The following is a 25,207-nucleotide window of genomic DNA, read 5'->3' as shown; positions in this document are numbered from 1 at the left end:
AACAGACCTTGAGTGAACAGACCTTGTCTTTACACCAAGGAACACAGACTTCTGAGCAGAAGAGCACCGCAGAGTAAATTTATATTTACCCTGAACAAGCGGGGGCTTTGTGTTATTTGTTGGCAAGAGGCATTGTTGTGTAAGTGGCATCCTGCTGCTCCCAAATGAAAAGCTTGATAGTCCAGCAAGACAAAACCGTCAGGAAAAAAGTCATCCTCTCCCTGTTACACTCACTCTAATGTTGTAGCCCTCATGTCTCAGGTAAAGCAAAGAGCTCTCTCCAGAGGACTGAGCACCCCACTCTGTGTTGAAATGTGCTTCCACCTCTGTTTATACACACAGGCTGGAACATATACGATTACATACATAAATCACTGCTCATTTCTCATTAATAAACTATGAAAAACGCATGTTAAATGACTAACTGTCAACTGGATCCACCAATGTTATATTAAACTGACTTACAGACCTTACATTTTGCATCAACAAGAGGCTACTGAATTTTTTTAGATATAAAACAATTACATTTCAGAGCAAAAAAATCTCATATCTACGGGGAGGAAAAGATCCACTGTTCATATATGAACATATGAATATTTGTTGAATCTCAAGACTGCTCTTTTCATATTTGCTACCAGCAAACTAGATACAGCAAGACCCACAGAAAATGAATAAGTCTCTCACTATTTACAATTACAAGTGCGACACAAGGACAAGAAGAGCCTTTGAACAAAAACATGTTAGGAAAAACCTTGTCAAAAAGATAGACTGAGCATACGTATCAAAGGAGTTATTTGAATTCTATTTAATGCGAAACAATGAAGCACATCTTGTGTACACACAGAATCTAAAAGTAAAGTCACCTTTAATAAAATGAGAGGCTAGTCTAGTGGAAAAGAGGAAATGGAATAGAAAATTGAAAATCCAATACAAATCAGGATCTTGGTATGTCTGTACCCAACTGTTACTTTGTCAAATAGTACAACATACAAGACACAGATAGATTCAGAGATGGGCATTGATTTGGCTCACCTAAACTTTAAGCTATCTTTAGACTTGGATGAATGCATGGATCTCAAAGCCTGTAGCTACGCTGGTGGTCTTTTCATTGTATTTCAGTGTGTGCCTGCCCCCAAACAGTTGAGTGCCAGTTCAACCAGCTTCAACATAAGCATGCAGACCTTGTTTTCTGTAAGGCCAATGCCTGAAAACTGACACTGTAGTTATGAATTGGAAAATAATCCTATCTCAAACCAAATAAAACCTGGAGCACCCCAAACCCAAATCCAACATAATCAAAATCAGCAAGCCTGTGTTATGGATTGGAATTACTAAATTGTTTAAAGCTTTTTCAAGATGAATCACTCCATTCTTTGTTCTAGAGAGAAGAAATTAAAAAATACAATACAAACCTACTTTTCAACCTCCACTAGCTCTTTGCTTTTCTGTGCAGCGGGGGTGAAGCTCAGCTTTCTGGACCCCCTGAGGAAATATTTCTCTAGGCACTCCTGTTTTATACAACCTTTTTTTTGGAATATGTGTGAGCCCTCTCCAGCTTTGGCCCACTAGCAATTTCACTGCTTTGCAACAAGGACTGGACTTGGTGCAACAAGATATTTGGGGGAAACAGTCACAACTTTTCAGGTAGATTGAGTGGGGCATACAAGTGTCCCAGAACACTACTGAAAAGTCTGTAGAATGTGCTCTGGGTATAGTGTCTGTTGGACCAGTTATCACTGCACACTGGATGCAATATATTGATTGTATATTAGCACTATATCAATAGTGTACAGCAGAATTTTCTGTATCAAAAGAATTATTCGCCATTTCTGGAAATGCGCATATTTGCTTTCTTGCAGAGAGTAGATTGAAAAGATCAATACATAAATCATTGCTCACTTCTCATTAATAAACTATGAAAAAAAAAGCATTTTAAATGAATGATTGATTTTAGACGACTGTCACATTCTCATGTCTTCATGGTAAATATAAAGCTACAGCCCGCAGATGGCTAGCTAAGCTTTGAATGCAAACTACAAACGGGGAAACAGCTTGCCTGGCTCTGTCTAAATCCACCAACTAGCACCTACAGTAAGCTCACTTATTAACACATTATGTCTCGTTTGTTTAATGTGTACAAAAACTGAAGTGTACAAATGACCAGTTGTCATTTTTAAAGCATTTTAAGGCTGGCCTTTTCTCCTGTTCCTAGTCTTTATGCTAAGCTATCTTAAACTAACTGCCTCCTGGCTCTATCTTCATACATGGTTGGCAGAGAAATGCAAAGACAAAAGAAAAATAATGATAATATAAGATAAAATAATGATAATTCAACTGAGAAAAATGTCTATTTCAGCATACACTTTATGATGCACATCATGTATAATTAAAGTACCCTATTCTGTGGCATTAAATTGTAAAAGGGTAGCCAGCATTATGCTAAGCCAGATAAATTCTAATATTATAATCTCTGTCTTCATTTCCAATTTTTAATAAAGAGGGATTTTTGTCTCCCCTCTGTATATGGAAATACTGTTGAGGCTGTGTTTTCCTCATGGAATAGCTGTCAGGACCTCTTGCGGATGAGACCTCGACGATTGCCCGTCTAATTAATACAGAGAATGGGTACTTCATAAAATGTTACTGGTAAATGGCCATTATGAAAGCACTGTACTGTATGTCTGCACACAAGTAGTTATCATTTTTTGACTAGAATCTCGTAGCATAGCTTTATGAATGGCCATGTTGGTCTGCTGGTCAACCACTCTGACCCGTACTGAAACATCTCAACAACTATTAGATGGATTAGGAGAAATTCTGTCCAGATATTAATGGTCCTCAATGGATGCATTCTGATGACTTTGGTGACCCTCTGAATTTCCTCTAGTGCCAAAATAAAGTTTAGACTTTTGGTTTTTTTGAAATGTCTCGACAGCTATTGGATATATTGCAATCAATTTGTTAAAAATATACATGAATCCCAGAGGATCAATCCTCGTAACTTCCTTGATCCCCTGGCTTTTCCAATTGCAGTACCAGCAGGTTGGAATTTCTTGATTTGAATGAAATGTCTAAACAACTAATTAATATATTGTCATGAAATTTGATACTGACAATCATGTCAGGATGAAATGTTAAACTATTTTTATTCTATAATCTAGAACCATCATCAGGTCAAAATTTTAATTTGTCCGATGCTGTGGTTTATGACTAAATATCTGCAAGACTAATAGCATTCCCATCAACATCAGTTTAACATTTTTTTTTAGTGCTGATTAGCAAAACTTTAGCATGCTGACACACTAATCTGGATACTGAACAGGGTTAACATTATACCTGCTAAACATCCACATGTTAGCGCTGTCACTGTCTCTGTCTTGTTCAGATACAGATTTCCTGTTACTTGCAGATGTAGGATAGCTACAGTATCCTAGCAAGACTAGGTCAAAACATAGTATGTCACTGGATCTCCCTTTATCTGTTTGCTTCTCTTCTACTCTCTGTGCTCACATATGCAGTATTTTAATGCAGCCAAATTCCCACTAAGCTGCTCTCATTTACATGTTTTTCTGTGTCTGTTGTCAGACAATGCAACAAGTATGAAATAGTGATTGAAACGCGGCCCATTAAGACTACATGTTAACCAGCAGTCACTTCCAAGCCATTTCCAAGCTGCTACCCTGCACTGCTAAAATCCTGATTTTATAAACCATGACATCGTCTGACAAAATCACCATTTACACAAGTTAAAGACAACGGCTGTGCTGTCATAATGGCTATATTTGCTTGTAAAATGATCAATTAGAGAGAAAGTTAGAAACTCATTCACGTCTGTGTCAGCTGCTGTGCGGTCAGTTGAATGAGACACATGGAGAGGTGTGCCCGAGGAGGGAAAGCCCAACCTTGCACTAACGAAGCAATACTGGCGTCCCTTTCATTAGAAAGTAGCTAACGTTTGTCTAGAAAGTTAGGTCCTTTTGTGAAGAAAAGTTGCTAAAAGGATGAGTCAGTCAGTCAGTCACAGACATCCACTGTTGCAGAGTCAGCCCATTAGTTAGAGGTCCTGACAGCTGACATTATTTGAATGACAAAGTTACACTTGGACTTAACAAACACAGATTTTATTGTGGGCCATAACAGAGCTCTGTGGAAGACAATCTTAAAATCTCATAGAGGAAATGGATTTTTCAATCTGTCAGCACTGGTCTACTTTCCATGTAATCTAGTTTCTAAGGCAGTATACAAGCATACAGCCTGTAATAGCCTTAGAAAGTATTTTAGTTCTAATTATTTTAGTTGTCACTTAGAAATATCTGATGCGACTTTTTCACATACAGTCAATTTAAGCTTCCCAGTTTCTGACTTGACCAGTCAGAAGTTTTTCTGTCAGACACCGATGTGCAGAGGTGTGCAGGGGAGAAAGCCAGGTCACAGATGAGTGCTAACTAGCCAAGCAGCACCCCTCCTATCATACAAGCTCCCTGATTCTACCACTGGTGCTCCACGCTAGGATATGTAGAGCTGGAATAGGACTGGCGGAGCGAAGAGCAGCCTTCACACTTGCAGAGGCTGAGTAAATGAACAGCCACAACAGAGGACACTGGGGAAGGAGAGGCCACATTCCTGCTGCCCACTGCAGGCTATAATAAAATGGGTGGACACAAAAGTGAATGGCTGCCTGGGTGGCTGGGTGGTCGGTTGCCTGTCTTCTTGCTTCATCACACAAGTGAAGGCAGACAATAAATAGGGAGCAAGGACAGAAAGCTCAATAGGAAGTAGCAAGAGTAGATGGTGAGCAACAATGAACAAATTAACAGAGAAAAGGCAAAGTGATCTTACCATTATACCTGGATTCGCTTAAGCGATTCATTTTTTAATAATCTCTTACAAAAGGGTCATACAACATTTGTAGTATAAATGTGGTTTTCTCGGGACGGAAAACAGTTAATCATATTGGAAAGCTGACAGAGAAACACTCTTTGTCGAGGTTTACTATTACACTCCCTTTGACCCTAATCCTGACCCAAAATCATTCTGGACATTGCCATGAATGCCAAGCAGGACAGTCTTAAACATGAGAGATGAGAGAAAGCTCTCTAGTCCCATTGCATTACCTACATCATATTTCTCTCCATGTTCAATTAATAAGGGCTATTGAATTTGCGACCATGCGTCAAGAATAATAAATACAATATTTCCTTCAAGGATCATTTGCGGATGATTTATGCTTTTGACCCACCAAGAAATTCAAGATATAGGGATGAAAAAAAGAATCAATACATGACACAGCATGATATTACTTCATGCCAGCCCCCATAGAAGAGAAATCATTCAGGGAGATAGAGGTCTGTGGAGTATGCCTAGCTGGTAAGTAAGAGTCATGGAGGAGGGAGGTAGGGCCACAATACAAAGTTTTGAAACCTTCAAGGGGAACATGCTAGGCAGGTGGCTCTTCTTTATCTTTGAGATGAGCTGAATGCAATGCACAATAATTGTTCTTGATTAAGGGTCTGTTTAAATTAATGTGTGTGTTTGTGTGGGTGTTGGCAGGCTATTGAGGGAACTGCTGGGGATGTTTGTTGCCTCGCCTCTAATGGATGGCCACATTTAAGACGCTAAGAGCTAATAAAGACTAATGGGTCTGTGGCTTCACTCCGGAGGAGGAAGAGCTATTTTGAGTTCATGAGAGAAAGCATTATCTCGGGGATTAAAGAGTATCGACCGATGAAGAGTAAACACTGCAATGCCGTGCCGCTTTGGTAAAGCTGTGGATGGAAAAGACGAACCCGAATAGGCGCCGCTGTTAGTGGCTGGAAGGGTCAGTGGGGATGTCATTAAGGGATGCTGAGAAGGGCCTCCAGGTGCTCCGAGGAGGCCTGATATGTCTGGAACAGTGTTATTGCAGCAGGAGACTGCAGACTGAGTGGCAACAACCCTGGGCATCCTGGGCATCCTCCGGGCTTAGAACAGCACCTCCTTTGTGCCAACCATTGCACATGGCTGGAGGGGAAAAGGGCTGAGAGCTTTTGGCTTGGGTTTGGGGGATGAGACAAGCACATATCTGTGTGCCAATCAGTATTCTTGTGGCCCCTCCGGACTTTTCTAAAACATAAACTAGGCTCCTTAATGAATCTCTTCCCCTCACACTGGCCTTTATTGCAGAAAGGTATCATAAATCAGGCTAAATACAGAGGCATTTGCAGGACAGAGTCAGAAGGCCTCTTTGTGGGTGCACAGGGACATTAAATGGTGAGTGAGCTCAGTTAAGACAGAGGAACAACGGCACACAAATCCAACAAGGACTAATTGGCCACCTACAGAAGAGGGCTCAGTTAGGTTAGAAATTATACAACAATTACACGGGAAATAGGATTACTGTGGAGGATTACATGACTATTGATAACAATCAGTGTATCATGTAAAATAAAACAATGGGGAGAGATTTTGGAATGGACAGTAGGGACATATCCCTACCAGTGTGAAGGTGTAGCTGATTTGTCCATGCCGATATACAGTTGGGTACATAAGTATTTGGACAGTTAGAAAATTTTCGTATTTTTGCCAATGTGCAGCACCATGGTGATTTGAAACAAAGCCATCAAGATGTGACTGAAGTGCAGACTTTTATCTTTAATTAACAAATTAACAAAACAAAAATATTGACTGACAATCAGTTTCGTGGCCAGGTGTTTCCTGTTCTTCTGTTATTTCATGAAAAATTAAGCAGATAAAAGGTCTGGAGTTGTTTCCCAGCTTTGAACTTGCATTTGGTAGCTGTTCATGGGAACTCTCAATTTGCGGTCCAAAGAGGTGTTGATGCAAATGAGGGAGGCCATCATTTGGCTGAAAAAACAAAACAAACCTATCAGACAGACGGCAGAAACTTTAGGAGTGGCCAAATCAACAATTTTGCACATTCTTAAAAAGAGGAAATGCACTGGTGAGCTCAGCAACACCAAAAGGCCTGGAAAATCACAGAAGACAACTACAGTGGACGATCGCAGAATTCTTTCAGTGGTGAAGAATAACCCTTCACAACACCTAAACAGTCAAGAACACTCTTGAGGAGGTAGGTGTATCATTGTCAAAGTGTACAATCAAGAGATGCTTTCATGAAAGTAAATACAGGGGGTTTACCACAAGGTGCAAACCACTGGTCACACTAGACAGAAAGGCCAGATTAGACTGCCAGATCTAAAAAAGTCTGCCCAGCTCTAGAACATGCATTACGCATTGCTGACCAGCTGCAGCCCCCGCAGTAGCAGTGGTGGTGTTGGTGATGAGTGGTGGTGAATCTGAAACAGCAAGTATTTATAGTGTAAAGGTTTCAGATGTCACAGCATTGAAAACGCATTCACTGGACAATGGTTTTTATGTTAGATCATTTGTGAGGCTAAAAAGCCTCCCAAAGCGAATAAAGACATCAGGTCCTTTTTAAAGAAGATCTGAAGTGTAAGTAACAGATGAGCTTAATCAGTAAGAATGTTCTGAAATCGATCCAAAATTGTATCTTCTTTGAAATTAGTTGGAGAAATATTTTCTATTTAATGTCTCCCTCCCAATTTCCATGAGTGGATCGAAAGCAGAGTGATTCCTGCATATGGGTCATTAAGACATGAAAATTATTTATAAACTAAATTAGCCACTGCTAATTGTAACAACTGATTTGTTTGTTAATGTAAGGTATCGTTTTATTCCTAAAATCCTGTCTGCAAAAGCCTGAGCAACACAGAGACACAGACAGGAGAGCTGCAGGCTCTCAAGTAAGCTCTGATTTCCTTGTGAAAGATCTTGCCATAAGTTCAGTAGCTGAATGAGAAATTATACAAGAATAACGTTCTTGATATAATTTAAAGATGAGAGTGAGGATCACCGTGGCTCTGCCATTAAACTCTTGATTTGTGTTTACCAAATCAACAAAATTAAAGAATCTCATGTGAGATTTGAAAAATGGCTCACAGCAGATTGCTGGTTCAAACAGAGTAGCACACTACCTACAAGCTTTTTTTCTTGTAGTATTTAATTGAAAATCTATCATGAAACAGTTTCAGGCAAGTTACATCAGCAAACACATAGTCAATTCAAGTAAACTTTCTGCAGAGTCAGGCTCTTTATGTGTGTACATGTGTGCAAATGAATGAGAAAAGAGAGATAGAGAACAAGTGTGCATATTATTTTGGCAATCGGACAAGAAATGTCCTTACCAAAGATACAACCAAACCTAAGCCCTTGATTAGAACTTAATGTTACTGTAATTTTCTTTTCTTCAACTCTATCATAGTTCTCCTCTTTAAGTGTGATCACCAGGAAATCACCTTAACGCTGCACCAAATCAAGGAACCAACGAAAATCAAATTAAGAGAATATTCAGCACAAGCAAAGCAGAGGGATTATAGATGGTGATGCTTGTCTGTGATTTTGCAGCTTGAAAATGACATACTGTGCTTCTCTGATGAGTGTGATGAGTAAGAGGCAGCCTCTGATAATGAAAGAGAATGTAAATCAACCCATGACATTCTTAACTTCTCCTAGGGTCAAGAAAAATCCATAACAAACTTTTACAAACCCAGCAAATATAACTTCAGAGTTAAGCTATGGTCAATTCAGAAAGTCTCACAATGAACTGTTGTTACTTACAATTTGTTCAAGCCAACATCGTGAGGCTTTAGAAGGTTTGCTCAGGAGGCGGTGGATGATAGTAGTAAAATCCGTAAGTTAATTAAATCAGTTTATTTAGTCAGTGCAGAGGTAAGATTTTATCCGAAACCCCTTTATTTATAGAAAGGAGTGAAAAACAGCTGGTAAATGAAGAGTACCGTAGCACAGTGTCTTTGCATGCTTAAGTGCCTCCATATGCAACCCTGCTCCCTTCCCAAATCTACTGGTAAACCTCTCCCCAAGGTCACACATAGGATGATAGATTCTGCTTGGAACTATCCTGACAGGGCTGAATTCCCATATATGAAGCCACACTTTGATGAGCATTGGCTACACATCGTATATTAATCTAGTGTAGACTTTTCTCTGAGTTCTTTTCTGGGCTTTCTCTTCTATATTGTACACCGCCAGTCCATAGGTTCATTGCTAATGAATAGGTGATTATTAGGCTGACAATTGACCGTGATTGGATAATACCTTGCAATGCCTAATATGGATGTCTTCATTTGAAACTGAATGGGGTTTTCAGATTAATTACCAAGCAAAATTTGGAGGCGGTACAGACACATTCAAAGTCAATTGATGTGAAAGATGTGAACGCACAGAGAGAGGTGCAGATTCACTCCAGAAATTCATAGCAATCCCAGGTTGTATGATCCCTTCATTGATGCACAGAAACAGCAGCAGAAAAGAACTAGTGCGGTGGCAAATAAGTGGAACTATTGAAGAGTTCCTGGTAAGTTATAAAATCAGTCTGTCTCAGCTGTCAGTCAAACAGATACACAGACACATTTGGTGTGTTTTCTTTCAGCTACTGGCGAACTGTCTGTGAAATGTCACACTAAGGAAAACACAGCTGTTGGGTGTTCGGGGCTAATGAACATGGAACTCCAAAAACATTTGAGCACTTAAATCCATACCAAAGCAGAAAGACAAAAATTTACTTTGGTTTGTATCCACAAGTCCACATCAAACCATGGATTGCTTTGAACCATCTTGTCTTGTTGGCACATTCAAGTGCTTGTGAGAAGCTTTATCATCTGAGATTTGACTGTTGGTGGCCAAATAACATAAGAACCTGAATACAACTAATTCTGAGTATTTAAGTTCTGACTATTTAGTGTGTGCATACTAAAGCTGCTTCATTTTCGACTGTGGCGTGGTCAAAACTTCCAGTCATTTCTAAATACACAGACATGATATAAATATTTTAAATTCACTTTGACTTACACTTCCTGAGGATATCATTATCTCAAATAGTCATTGTGAACACACATCCATAAATCTTCTTAGAAATCATAGAAAAAAGATGCTCCATATAGCTCGGCAGAACTTGCTTGAAAATCCTCATCTTTTTAAGTTTTCTTCTGTATTAAAGTAATCCAGTGGAAGTTGTCTGGTACATCCATGTGTATATTGCAAACAGGAACTGCTATTAGCAATTCGGCATATTTTAAATGATGCCAGTTGCCAAAATGGCAGATGAGTGGTGGTTGTTTGTTGTCCTGATGTTGGCGTCTTGATGTTGTCTGAGGGGGGGCGCACAGAGTCATACTTGGAAAACCCCCCGCTTTATAGTGCAGATGTGAGATAAAGCTCTTGAGTGCACAAGTTCTGCTTGTTTTTATAAAGTCAAACCTGAAATACAAACAGTAACCAAACTTGGAATGTCATAAAAATATGAACTTGTTAGCATCTTGCATCATAGAGGTCCCTGTCCAGCAACTATATTCTTTTTAACATTACACTGGTGAATTGTGTTTTTATCCTAACTATTCAGGACTATAGTGACTACATTCATAGGGGGGGCTGGAAAGAGTACTGAAATATTGCACTCAAGTAAAAGTACTGTTACTTAAAAGAAATTTTACTCAAGTATAAGTAAAATTATAAAAATCTACTTGGATAAAAGTACAGAGTAAGTCAGTTAAAATGTACTCTGAGTAAAGGTTACTGCATTACATTTTTAAAAGGGGGAAGGGGAGGAGTAAAAAAATGTTATATTGTGATGATAATAATAATATTTGCTAAAACTATTAAATTAAAGAACATCTTTAGGCTACCAGGCGTATAAGCTTTGGTATTTCAATAATAGGAATGGTTGATGTTGTACTCAGATGCCATATGTCTCTGTTCTTGTCTTTTCATCTTTGAAAAAAGGTCAAGGTACCTCCTCTCTACTCTAACTGCAGTGCTGCACTTTCTGCAGTAAACTGTACCAGTGGCCAAAACAGAAAAATACATTGAGAGCAACCCTAGATTAACTTGACAATGACACAGTGTATTGAGATAGGTATCTTTCTTTAATTCTTTGGACCTATAAAAAAAAAAACGAGGTTCTTTCCCTCTGTAGAATAAGTGTCCATTCACCCCACACTGCCTTATTCCCTTCTGAAAAGAGCTTTTATTGCGGCTCCAGATGGACTGGCTTTAAATCTGCAGTTTAACCTAAAACCTGTCAGAGTGGGAACTAACTCCATGAACAAGTAGCTCTATTTTGGGCCTGGGAAAGAAAACTATTAAAGCAAAGGGAAAGAAATGTTTCTATTTCAGACTATATCAGAAAGAAAGAAAAGTGTGCTTTCACGCCAGTGACAAAATGTGTTAGTTTTAAAGGAATATTTCCAACTAGCAATGCAGCAGGGCAAATTTTGTTTTCAAAGCCTTCCTGTCCAGTTGGCACGCTGAACTTTATTTCAGTGATTGACAGCAACTAACGCTACACTCCAGCAAAGTAGTGTGTACGAATCCCCAGAAGACTAGACAATTCCTCTTGAGCCAGTTATACAGCAATGGACTTTCTAATGTGTTGAAAAAATAGGCTAGGAAACAAAAGCTGATTATAATTTTAGTTCTACAAACATTTTTTGGATGCAGAGCTTCTCTGCACGCAGAGGGAGAAATTCACTGTTTAAGTTAATCTTCAATGGGCCAAGCTAAAGTGCCACAGTTTTTCCAGGCTAAGTAATGTTAGAGTGAACCCCTGTGAAAAGCAGAGAAGGCGGGGGGGGGCAGTCATTATTATGAAGCCTTATACTCTTGCTGTGAAAAAGGAAAGGAAAAGTGAAGTCATCTGGGCATATATTAGCTGTTACACCTAGCTTACCTGTCAAGTTCATCCTAGTCATAGTTTACAGCTACCCAGCATTGGTGCCATTATTATCAATGATAATTATTATATAATTATATAATTATCATAAATGATAATTATGATAATTATTAATGATGATAAAGTGGCAAAGCTACTGTGTCTTTACCTCACCATGCCGATGTCCAACGCTACAGCTGAGAGGAGTTTCTCAAGTCTTCCTTGTTTGGAGACCTGCATCCAATCTACAATGACTAAGAAAAAGCTTAACTGCTTTTCCTGCACATACACAAAGACCGAACTGATGAGTTGGACATGAACACAGTGTTAAATAGCTTTTGCAACGGGAGTGATAGGCACACACAGTACTTTGGAAAATAAGCCTAGGGGACTAAACCTTGCTCTGTTGTGGTGCTGTCTATTTGTATGTTAGTAGGCATATTGGATGTAAAGTTTTAATAGGAATGAATGAATGAAGGAATGGGTTTTGCTTCTTTTTCCAACCTTATTAAACATACTATATTGACTGATTGGTTGGTTGGTTACATTATAACCAATCAACCAACATTATTATTATTATACATTATTATTTTCAGAGTGAAAAACATAAGGGTCTGTATCTACAGGAGGCTGGAAACGACTTTTGAGTCAGCACCCACTTGTCCTTAATTTCTAATATAGCAACGCACAAGAAGTGTTTCTCAGAAGAGTGCTGTGGGCCGTAGACAGCCTTCCAAAATCACCCCTTGTTGGCAGGCCAATATGCTAAAAAAAATGAAAACTTTGAGGAGAAGAGGAAATAAAAAAGTAGTTTATATGAAAAAGTTCACTAGCCTATTACGTCATCCAAAGCTGGAGGCTCCCCCACTTGAAAAAAACTCATTCCAGCGCTGCTGTTACCCAGCATCAATAAATTGGTCCATGTTGCTCCCTATCAACTAATCACACCACGGTTTGACCGAAAATGGATCAAGCTCTACCTTTGTTGTCTGTTTCAGTGTGGTTGTTTGGCCTGCACCAAGGTTCAGATTAGCAGTACTGAGAGTAAATAAATGTACAGCCCCAGAGCAGAATAGAATAGTCTGGCTTTTTATTTGTGTGTTTTCATTCAGGTAAGAGTATAATTTGAATCAGTGTTTAAGTAGATAAAAGGAGACATGTAGGGCAATTTCCAACCACGTAAAACCGTGGCTACACTGATTTGGTCATACCACTGCCATTAATATCATTAAACCCTACTTCAGCATTGGGTTCCTGGTACTCTCTGTATCATGGATGCCCTGTTGTCACAGCATAGCTCTATTTCTTACAACATGAAGAGATATACCAAAAATAAATCACAAGTTCCCTACCCAGTTTCCTCTGTGAAATTGTGTGCGACTCCAGATCCCTTATCAAATAATTGATAGAATTCTCATAGATCCTACGCTTTGAGGTTTTATGTAGTTTGTATGCTTTTGTGTGAGAGAGGATCTGAACTTGCAGCATGTATTTAGTTTCTTAGTGTTTGTCTCAGAGGCAGGTTCATGTTTACTGTGCCATATCGCAGCAACAGAGAGTCATTCTTCACTTCCAATCTGTCTTCATTCACAGGGGGCTGCTGTCTCTGAGATTAACTCATCTTTCTCTGCTGGTCAATTTAAAATATATTCCCAGACATATTTCCCATTTGGACAAAAGTTGCTTTGTCAACATGCAGGTCAGATCCCGAATATTTCCTTGGATGAACCACCCTGGCTTCCATCTCTGGAAAGAACAGATAAGTGTAACACCAGACATCATTAGTAGTTTTATAGGTCATTTATCCTTATCATTCCTGTACTTTTTGTTACTCCTTCCCCTGTCATTTGGCAGGTACATTGTTGAAGCATTTGTGCTTACATCAAGAATGCAGGGTTGCACTGTTTGCTTGATAAAGTTCACATCTTCTGTCAAAGCAATATACACTAGTGTTAGTTACAGACAGGCTGTAAAATATGCAACCCAACAGAGAAATCCCATATTTGGACTGATTTTGGATAACTGGCAAAGAGTTTGCAGTTTCTTCACTCTCGCTAAATTATCCATCCTTCACTTGGCGTGTGCAATTAAGAATGGAGCACAGATTACATCACTCTGAATTTCAGCAGTTGCTATAGTCCCAGAACATCTAATTACAGGGCCTTCACACAACAATCTTCAAGGTTCTCCAAGAATGCACAAAAACAGCATGAAGCAAGACAGCAATAGTAATCAAATGCAGCCTAGCAGGGCAAAGAAACACTTGCCAACTGCTTTTTTGCACTTGCCTCAGGCTTATACAGGGGAATAGTTAGCATGTCCTCTGAGCGAATCATATCAAGGCCTCCATCATTCTCAGTGGATCTTAACCAGAAGTGGAGGAGGCTTGAGTAAAATGTGAAGACAGCTGCTTGCTACTGTTTTAACACAAATAATCATTTCCGCACATCACCTAGATTATTGTAAATCGAAAACATTAGACGGAGGGGAGGTAGAAGTGTCTTATTAGTGGAAAGTAGTGTGTATCACTCGAATTAAGAGCCAAAAAAGATTCAAATCAAATACTAATACTTTCTTACACATTGGTAATTAAATGATACAAGCTGCCATATGACTTCTTTGCTGGTATGTATCATTATTCAAATAATACTACTCTGTACTATCTATAATATACTGCTGTAGAAAAAGTGCTGCTAGGCTTCTAATGGATGCAAAGACAACCACCATATTAACCTCCCTCCCCCACCATTAAAGTTCAGAGTCAATTTTAAGGTTTTGCTCATTACCTTCAACACAGTCAATGGACTGCCTTCAGCTTACATTTCTGAACTTTCAATCCAGCATGCAAACTGACAGACAGGGTTCTGTAGGTTAACTGCAAGTCGGTACTGTTTTATCACTTCATTCCGAGAGTGCTCTTTAATTATTCTCTGATTTTGTCTGGTATTGTTGTGTATTTTCATGCCATTTTGTAACCTCTTTTAGAAAAATGTTAAGTAAGAAGACCTCAAATCTGTACTTTGGCAAAGCGGCGCTTTAAGCTAAATGCTGTATGCTAACATTCTCACAATGTCAACATGCTGATGTTTAGTAGATATATTATTTACCATGTTAGTTTAGTGTGGTAGCATTTTAACATTTGCTAATTATCAATAAACACAAAATACAGCTGAGGCTGATGGGAATGTGAATAGTTTGCAGGTACTTGGTCATAAACTAAACTATTTGACAAATTAAAATTTTGACCTCATGAATGAATAAAGGAATGAAAAGTGAAGCGATCACCAAAGCTATGGCAATATTCATCCTGAGTGGAAACCTGAATTTCTATACCAAATTTCATTGCAATCCATTAAATTGTTGTCAACATATTTCACTCAGAGGGATCAAATATCTCATAATGGTTCACCCTCTGGATGTCACCATGAATGTTTGTACAAAATTTGTGCCAGTTCAGCTAGTCAATGTTGATATATTGCACAAAATAAGACACATAAATGGAAAAGTTGGAGCATCACCAAAGTAATTAGGATTCTTCCTCTGGGGACTGTGAATGTACAAAATTTGATGACATATTCTGGGCCAAAGTGGACTGACAATCCAAAGAGCCATTCTGCCCATATGCCAAATAAAAATTATTATATAACTAACCCAAATTCTATTCTGAGCAGGTGGAAAAGACAGCATTCAGTGTTGCAATAACATTCTGATACCGTTTTATTCCCAATTTGAATTGAAATGTAATATTTTTTTGGCTAATCCTTCGTTATCATTGGGGTCATTCTGTCTCAGCTTGGTGTGCCTCTTTCCGATTTGTGTGAAATGAAGGGCCTCTGGGTTAAGAGGAGAATCTGCAGGCGCAGATAGCGGTTCAGAACGAGCCGTGGCAGGATGTGCTAACTGCCAGCGCTGCCCCTCCTGGCCTGGGTGACACCACTGAGCACCACAGGGCCAATGACTCACTATTGCCACACTGTCTATGCTGTGACTGGACAAACCTAATCCTCACTCGTCATGAGCTCACTGTCCCCGAGCATGAGACAAAACAAAGCAGCATGAACACTCCAGGCTGCAAAAAACTGACGACTGGAGGCTGCTGGACAGCAAGGACAAGATGACAGCATGAAAATATGTATTTCCTTCACATGTAGTTAAAAAACGGGACAAATAAATATCAGGGCAATGCTTCTTAGATCCTGGAAGTTAATGTGCACAAGAAGACTTTTGTGCTCAGTGAGTTCACTCAAGGGAGTTCATTAAGTTAGAGCTACTCCTGCCAGACTTGTACACTGATTGTACTCTGAGGTAGCCATTACTTTCACACTGATTTGGAACCAGTGATTGTGTCAAGACTGATTGGACACACACACATACAGTGGCATTCCAATTACATCAAGCACCATCTAGCCAATGGTTGACTGTACTACAGGCTATTTACATTTAACTGAGAGACAGGGAATGAACAAATGATTATCCTGTAGAGGTATTTCAGTTGCGCACCAGCTTTAAAATCAAAGCAGCAAAGAAACATCACTTCCCATGATCAGTGCCACACATTTGAACATGACTTTTAATCTCCTTCACCCCAGTTGGTTCAGTTTGAATGCACACTCTGTATGTAACAAGTTCTAAACTGTTCTCTCACAGACAGAGACAAAGAAACATTGATAACAGCCTATGTATAATGACATACCACATATTGTCATGTAATACATACAGGTATGTTAAACCCTCACCGACACTGGTTATTTGAGGCCAAACTGATACATACATTTTACAAATACTAACACTTAACATAAGTGAACACTCTGGATAAGGATCCCTTAAATTTGACTATCAAAATTGCACTAATCAATATTTTTTTTATACAAATAATTAATCAAATGACTATGTGTAATGCTAAAGAAGTTGTTTATAGTTATGAACCCAGCCAGCTCTGCAGTTCCCCTCTACGTTTTGTTTCACGATCTGCAACTGTGCTGTTTTGTTTCACTCTCACCCCTCTCACCAGCATTGTTTTCAGGCTCAGCAGGCAGCTGTTTTCACAGAAAAAGCTCTGATAAACCCACTTATGCCACCATCCCAGCACAAAACAAAAAGCAGACAGACACAGATAGCAACTGGCTAATGCACATAGTGGAGCATTTAACTGCTAAATGAACAGATATTTCCTCTGGAGTTTGGTGGAGACCAAAACGACTAAAAGGATAGCAAAGACTGGACTTAATTTGCTGGTGGCCTGAAACACAACTATAAGCGAATGCTAAAATTGCTTGGTGTCTGTTTGATGCGAGGCAACTGTTTGCTAGCAACTTTTCCAAGTGATCCTGTGTCAATGTTGCATTTACATTTTGCTATGTTGACCCCACGTGGCAAAAAACCAACAAAAAAACAATAAATAAGGATTTAATGAAATGTGATCATGCTATGTGCTGAGCTGAACAACAACCTTGTCAGTTCTGTTTAGCGGATAAACTATTCAACTGAGATACCATCGCTTAACTATCTCCAACATATCTTTGGAATTTCTCTACTTTAACTTATCATTTAATGGCCAAGATACTGTACAAACCAATAAATCTGCAACAAGGCAATATCGGCCAATATGCAGACAAGATTACTGCATTGCAGGGGTCCATGTAAACTAACTTGTTGCTCTGTGCACGTGTGTTTATTGCTGATAATTTGTTCCTGTAAAGCAATATTATGATAAATATGTCAATAAATATTAATACAGCAACTGTACGTCACTACTGTTGATAGTGAAAAAAAATAGACTAGGAAATATACATGTTTGATCATTCAGACAGAGTAACACTGTCATTATTTTGAACAGAAACAAACCTCAGTCCATGGGGATGAAATGATAATCTGTGACGTCACGCTGAACTAAAGCCCAGAGCTGCTTCACTGACAATAAATATGTTGATTTCAGACAGTAATTTTTTTTTGGTTTTTTTTATTTTCAAAAGTTTCATATTAGGTTAATGCTCTTTGTCTCAAATGATAAAATGTGCAGCGTCAGACGCACCTTTCCATCTAGCATAATTCATTCTTCATGCAGCTGTGCATTGGTTTGCTCTCACAGATGAGAGGGCACAACAAACTCTTCGGACTTGTTCCAGCTACAGCAGACAATAGTTACTGTTCCGAAAAAGAACGGCCTGCTTAAGGGACAAAAGTAATATATTTTCAAATTAAAATTCAATGGTAGTTTTAAGGCGGCTGTTCAGTATTCTAGTGCATGAGCACACCACTGTGAATCACAAAGAGGTACACGACTCTCATTTCAACATAATCTCGACAATCAATCAGCCACACCACAAAGAAGTCAATGGGCCTTGACAGTATGTACCTGTCAGATCATTGCCTCTAATGCATTAAGCTCTGATGCCTCTGATAGACATCGACAGCTCCACACACAACCGAGTGCTCCGCTCTCTCAGATGTGGCGACAGCCTTTTGTCCAGCCACCTGCCTGTGATTACTCAAATCAAAAATGCATAACCAATTGGAGTTATGGATTCATCTCCACTGACAGAAAGGAAGCAAGACCCGGCTAAAGAACAGCATATGAGAAGCTATGCTATAGGTAGCAGGAAAAGCAGAAAATATACCTGTGATACAAAAAGATTTTTTGCAGACTGTGATTTTACTATATTGAATTTTTCATTTCTTGTTAAAGTTCTTACAAAAGTATTCGCTTAATTTTTGTCCTCACATTTGCGCTTGTGGGGAAGACACAATACAGTCCTTGAGTGTATTCATATTGTTTGAACCTTAATGCAGGATATGCTACATAAAAATCTAATACTGCGGGATGCTGTCTTAGCAGTTTTGTTTCCAGAGAAAGCTCCTGGAGTAATGACATTTTATTAATGCATTGAAGTAATAAAAACATAATCTAATTCTTATTCTGGTGTTTTTGAATATCACATGATTCAGTATTTTTGATATTACAGTAAACAGTGAAAATGTCTTTTCCTCTTCCTCTTTCATGCGGAATAAAAATGTTCAGCTGTTATAAAAAGCAGCACAAATAATTTCAGTAAAGAAGTAGGTTAAAGAATGGAGCTGTAAATGCATAAGGGATTTGTATGGGACATTATCTGCAGGAAATACACCATCATAGCTCAGCACTGTTAAGATGTGTGGGGAGTGTGTATGGGAGAACGTGTGAGAGGGAGTTTCTTTGCAGCCTTAAAATCCTAAGTTTACCTGAAATTGTTTCGTATAGCTACGATGCGGTTGCATTTGTATCAAAGCCCACAGAGCAAAGTAAGTAAACAGACAGAAACATCAAGGCATATGTTTAAGCGCTGAAACCATTCTTAATGAAATACATCCCAGTGTTTCTACTCTTTCCTGAGTGAGCAGGGTTTTCGTATCAGTTCTTGTGTTACAAAAAGATTACATCATTAGGTATAAAGTGTGCACTTGATCCTGCATTATGTGACTACAGGAGTTGGTTGCTTGAAGAGGTAGTTATGTCAACCAAAGAACTGCTGCTGTGGCGTACATAATTTTCAGGAAGCTGTTGAGTCTTAGGGGAACATATTATTTTTAATTTTTACATAAGAGTTTCTTAATTCTGCCCAAAAAAAATATATATATATTTCTTAAGAAACTTTAGTATGATCTGTTTAGTGACTTCTTATTTAGAATTCTAGCCATGCTAACAGTGGAGCTCTAGGGGTAGCGACAGTGCTTTGGTCCAGGCACAAATTTTGTGCGCGCATTCATAGTGCCCGGAGGGTGAGTCCTAATGACTTATGTGATCCTTTGCCCCTAGTGCCACCATGAGGTTGACATTTTTGGTTTTGAGTGAAATGACTCAATAACTATTGGATGGATTACAATAACATTTTGTAGAGGTCTTTATGGTAATAAACGATAATGACTTTTCCCAACTTGACTTCCCAACTTTTAATGTAGTCCAACACTGAGGTTTGCATTTGAGGTTTTGAGTGAACATCTATTGGATGGACTGACATTTCATTTTATACACACATTTGTGGAGCCCGGACAATGAATTGTAACATCTTTGGCAGTCCCCTGACCTGTCAGAAAAAGTAATGATATTCCTATCAGCCTCAGCTGTGCTGTGCGTTTAGTACTATTTAATCAATGTTAGCATGTTAATATTCTTAATTGATATGATTCAAGTTTTAGAAACTGCCTGTTTAACATCAGCATGTTAGCTGTGTCATTTTGTGCACGTTGGCATGATAACGTTAGCACTGCTGGACCTAAGTACAGCCTCACAGAGCTGCTAGCATAGCTGTAGAGTCTTAGTCTTGTTTTAACTTTATTCTGCCTCACAGGATTTTTAAATTATGAGCTCTAAATCTGATCATTCTAATCTGAAGTTGCTTGTGCAGCCTCAGTTTATGATCAACAATGAATTAACTTCTTCCAATTAAAGTGTGAGTTTGAAACAGTGTGCAGTCTGATGTGGACTGGTGGTCTTGGCTATTTTCCCTCTGCTGCACCACATTTAACGGAAGCAGACAGTCTGGCTGTGAACTCCCCGACAAATTTATGAGGAGTAGGTTCTTTGATCAGACACAACTATCCCCTGATGATGAAAGAACACATAAATACTGCATCAGCACATTTGTCAATTATTACAATGACCCCTCCCTCTGCGCTCAGACACCAACACACACATTCACAGCCCCTCCCTTTAAAGCTTTTACATAGATTTCCTCCCTTCATCGTCCCTAATCATGAAATTTGATTAAATTGAATGTGAGATCACGGCAGTTATAAAGAGCCAATTAACACAGGGCAGAGTGTGCTGTTGGAGCTATTATACTGATGATATATGAATTTATGGCGACAAAAACCCTCTTTTGACTCAGTGATTGGAAGCAACAATGTATGCTTCCCACACACACTTTAAATATAATGAGCACGAAAGAGCAGTAGAAGGGATTTAGATAAGAGTCCACCTGTTTCATAAAACAGCCATTAAACAAAGGTAGACGGTTTGACATACAAACATATAGCGTGAAACATATGGGAGGGTTGGTAATTACACAGTAGAGAAGTTCAAACCCAGCGTGCACTGTGCTGCTACTGTGCCTCTTTTCCTTTCTTCTTCCATCAAGAGAAACTAGGGGTAACATCCGAGCCACGCCAAATTGGATCTGAGAGAAGGGAAAAATCTGCCTCTTTTTATCAGTGTCCTCTGTCACAAATCTCAGAAGTGCGCCACAGTGTGCTCAAAGCACAGCTGTGAAATAACCTTGATAAAAATACCACCGAGCCAGGGATTTATTCTGTTCTTTTCATGTTCTCTGATTTCTAAATAAACACCATAACTGAGTTACCACCAGCTAAATGACATTACAGGTCTTTATCCAATGCAAGCTCACTGAGGACAGAAACTCATTTAAATTTTATCGACAATGTGTTCCTGACACAAGTATAATTGATGCTTTCAAAGGTTTGAAGCAGAATTTAGGACTAGTAGTTCTCAATTAGACTTCCTGGACTTCATTTAAATGTTCCAGTTCAATAACAAAAAAAAATATGACAAGAAGTAAAGTTTTAAATGAAAATATCCACTGGAGTGCTGATGAAGTCAATTACCAGAAAAAGTCCAGCTGATAGTTTCATCTTACTTAAACATTGTAAAACCTAAACCAGTGAGAAAAATGCATCTGACAAGGTTCAGACAAACACACTCTACAATCAATATATGTAACAAAGAATGAAGACAAACATGATCAGTTTATTAATATTGTGTGCTATCAGCTGGAAGTTGACATGTTTTTGCATACAACTTTGTGTTATTCCATTGATTTGAGTCATGTTTTCCTTTTCCAGTAGATTTTAAAAAGACACACTTTCCTTTGCAGAATATAATCCCTCTTTCTTATTTCTTGGTCCTTGCTTGCTCAAGGACACGAGTTGCAAGGCTTAAAGGACTGCTACGGGCAAAAGAAGAGGAGCTGGATGTGTGCCACAGCACTGGGGTGAAGGACCACAGAAGTGGATCATTCTGAAGACGATTACAGATCATAACTCTCCACTGAGAAAGAGCCTAAGAATATCTGGGGGGTTAATAAAATGTTGGTGTTCAAAAAAAATGTTTCTACAGGACAAGCCGCACCCCTTGACGGAGATACAGACGCGTGAGGACAGACACATGGCGGAGGCAAGAGACAGCACGGGCAGCGTGCTTAGTACTTAAAGATGTAGACTGAAGGCGATCCTTGCTTGATCCCCTTTTGGATCTTGTTAAGCTCAAGGATAAGACAAAGGGAGGGAAGATTTGATATTCCTCTCAGGAATCCCGGCGAGGTTTCTCGCTAGAGCACACCTTGTGGCTTCAATTAATAAAGAGGACTGACTTTTTAAAATATAAGGAATAGGGCCAGTTCTCTGAAAACAGAAAAAGACCTTTAGTCCTTATCTTCACTTTATCACAATGACATTTTATTCAGCAGATTTTTTGGCAATATTTGGCGTCTAGTAACTCTCTGCCCTGATAATATTTCTGCTTTTCAACCAAAGGTTATAGTCACAGTCACACCAGAGTACCACAAGATTTCCCTCCCTAATTATGGCTTCATTATGCTGTGCAGGCATTTTTCTAGTATGGATCTGATCCTCTCATTTCCTGGAGCGTGTTATCAATTTTCATCACTATTCACAGTGAGAAGCTGTGTCCTGCAGCTTTATGACACACAATGCTCAATTAGGATCATACTGTGTATGGTTACTGAGAAGGCCTCGGCATATGGCAAACATCATTACCATACACTTCAAGCCAGTGAGTCAGCACTCATAAGAGAGGCGCTGTCGAATAAGAGTCATCCTCTGAGCCCCGACAAAGAAGCATCATCAAGGTGTACATGCACAATGGACGTGTGAGATGTAGTCTGAGACTGTTTAGCGGTAACTTTCTGGAAATGCATTAGCTTTCATTCTATAGGGAATCAGTGTAGGTGTCTCTTTTATTTGTACCATAGGCTTCTATATGAATACAATCGGATGATGAATCTTGATCACAAGGCAGAAAAGACAATCGAGGTATGGTCGCTGACTAAGAAAGATATCTGTCATTGCAACTGATAATAAATTGACTATTTGTAGCTGCAAAGCTTAACAGATTTTTTTTACTTAAAGGTATAACATGAAAAATCCAGAAAGACAGAAAGACAAAAAAAGACAGGCATTATCTGGAAAAAATATTCATAACACTGGTCAGGAAACATTCAAACATGAAATCCTTTTCCTACAAAACACAAGGGATTCATTAGCGAGCCCACCAGCTGCCCCCAGATCTGTATATTCTGGCTGCAGGGCAGCCAAAGTTAATGCTGCTCTCTTCCATGTGGGACTGAATGATTGACGCAAATTATGTCCACCGAAACTGAAATTTACATTGCCATTGTTTTAGCAAGAACTCAGATAGACAGGAAGGGAGGGCTTTTTTATGACATGATGTGATGTGGCTACTGTCACGTTGTGATTTCAGCTATGGAGATCTCACCACCACAGGTCTGTGTAACTTTTCCCATAAAATACTTATGGGCTTTGAGATTAATTTTGATGTAATAATATGACAATCCACGCGGTAATAAAGCCCCGGTGCTTTTGTTGCACAGGAGAATCCCCGTCATATTGAAATATTCATGAGATAAATGTTATTTAAGGCCAGCGCTGCTCTGAGCATGTCGTACAGGTGCAAAGCCACTGAGCACTGGCTGCAGTGGATTCTTCCTGATACATAATAGATAACTGAAGAGATATGACCTCTGATTAGTGTCGGGGAGTATAAGTCAGTGAGTCGCGTGCAGGATAATGCCGTTGTGGCACATTCGTTCAGACCGCAGCGGACTGACACCCGCACATAGCAGTGACTCACGGGATGTTACTGCCCTGACTCCCCTGTTTCTCAGGTAGGCTAGTATCTGTTCAACTGGGTTGTGTCTGGCTGCACACTGTTTGTTTGGTTGGTTTTTTTTTTTTTTAAATGAAACAAACAAACAAAAATACAAAACAAAAACAACAACACATATTAATAGTTAAAAGAGGGGGCTAGAAGACACACGGGCAAATAGGCTGAAATTGTGCTTACCTCCCAAAAGTAACAGCGCCGACTGAAGCGCAAGGATATGCAACATGTTTCTTTGAGCCGTGAGGAAAAGAAGAATACCCCTAAAAAATGTATGGAAGCCGAAAGGGCTTAATTCAAAGAAAAAAGGGCTACTTGCAGAATCATTAGTAAAAAATGAAAAAGCATCTTCTCTTTTTAAAAACAAAAAAAACTATATACATATGTCATGCCTCGTCCAGTCATATGCAAATGCTAAAAAAAAATCATAACGCGTGTCAGCAACAATTTTTGAAAGCCTTTTCAGTCGCGTCGTATCAACTTGTTTCTGTCAGGAAAATTCAAGAGCCGAAGAGAAGGAACTTGCACGCAGCTTTGCGTCTCTCTTTGAAGCATGTTTGGAGGGAGAAAACGCTTACATGGCTGGCACAACCTCAATGGGACCGCCGTTGCGACACATTTCCACAATCATTCTCGCTGAGTTCCAAATCAGTTTCATCCAGAGGCAACCAAAGTGAAAATGAACTCAATCCCTTTTGCCTCAGTCGCTCAGTTCGTCTGCTCTGTATCCTCCGGCTCGCCAGGTTCCCGAAGTTGGCTGCGGTGTGGCGCGGGTGGTCCCACGATTTGGTACGAACGGAGGCAGTTCCCGCCCGACATCATGCACGGCGAGACGTATCGCAGGGGAGGACTGCCAAGTCCCGACACAGGTCACCGAACACCACCACCCAGGCGACCTTAAGGTTTTTTCTGTGAAGTCCCGACTGAGCGCAACTCCAGCAGCCACGGCAGAGCGCGCACAGCGCCCTGCTCCCGGAGCCGATTTTTTTCTGCTCGCACTTGGAATTAGACTCCGGCGCCGGGGGGGGGGGGTTCGTTGTTCAGCGAAAGTCCGGTTTCAAGCCTCCATCTGTCTGTGTTTTATGTAGACAGGCTGTGGGCTACAGTTTGAGTGGAGCTTACGCACTGTCCGCGCGTCCAATGCGCGTCGAGCGAGGCAGAGAGGGAGAAAGCCTATAGCAGTGACAATAACTGGCAATGTTACACATGGGGGGGGGGGTGGGGGGGGCTCCGGTAGCACATCATACTCCGCTGATGGTGTTGAGAGTAAACATCAACATTTTTATCACACACTTTTAAGCAAAGGAACTCAGTTCAAACCCAAGGGCACCTCCCTCTAAGCACTGTTCGTCCTCTAACAGGATTGTCGGAGCGCGATTTTAACCAAAGTCCTAACTCTACATCTTCCCTAAATTTAGTTTCCTGTCGACGCCGCTAGACTCCGCGAACTGTGAAAAGAAAGCTTTTAAAAGTTGATGGGCATGAGTACAAAACCACCTGGCAGGCACTAGCGACCCCGTGTGGCAGGAGATCGGAGCTAAAAAAAAAAA

General features: G+C 39.7%; 1 protein-coding gene across 1 annotated transcript in view; it reads right to left on the bottom strand.

Annotated features, from left to right (window-relative positions):
• The window catches only part of si:dkeyp-14d3.1 (transmembrane protein 132C), a 130,831-nt gene extending 106,164 nt beyond the window's left edge, over nt 1-24,667 (bottom strand). The window contains exon 1 of the mRNA XM_040156112.1: nt 23,841-24,667. Coding sequence (XP_040012046.1) covers nt 23,841-23,886 — 46 coding nt within the window. The 5' untranslated portion in view covers nt 23,887-24,667. The remainder of the gene's footprint in view (nt 1-23,840) is intronic.
• Between the last annotated feature and the right edge of the window lie 540 nt (nt 24,668-25,207).

This window comes from Xiphias gladius, chromosome 19, assembly GCF_016859285.1.
Source record: "Xiphias gladius isolate SHS-SW01 ecotype Sanya breed wild chromosome 19, ASM1685928v1, whole genome shotgun sequence".
NCBI classification, from domain to species: domain Eukaryota; kingdom Metazoa; phylum Chordata; class Actinopteri; order Istiophoriformes; family Xiphiidae; genus Xiphias; species Xiphias gladius.
Note: the sequence above shows the minus strand (reverse complement) of the source record. Positions and strands in the feature narration are given on the sequence as shown.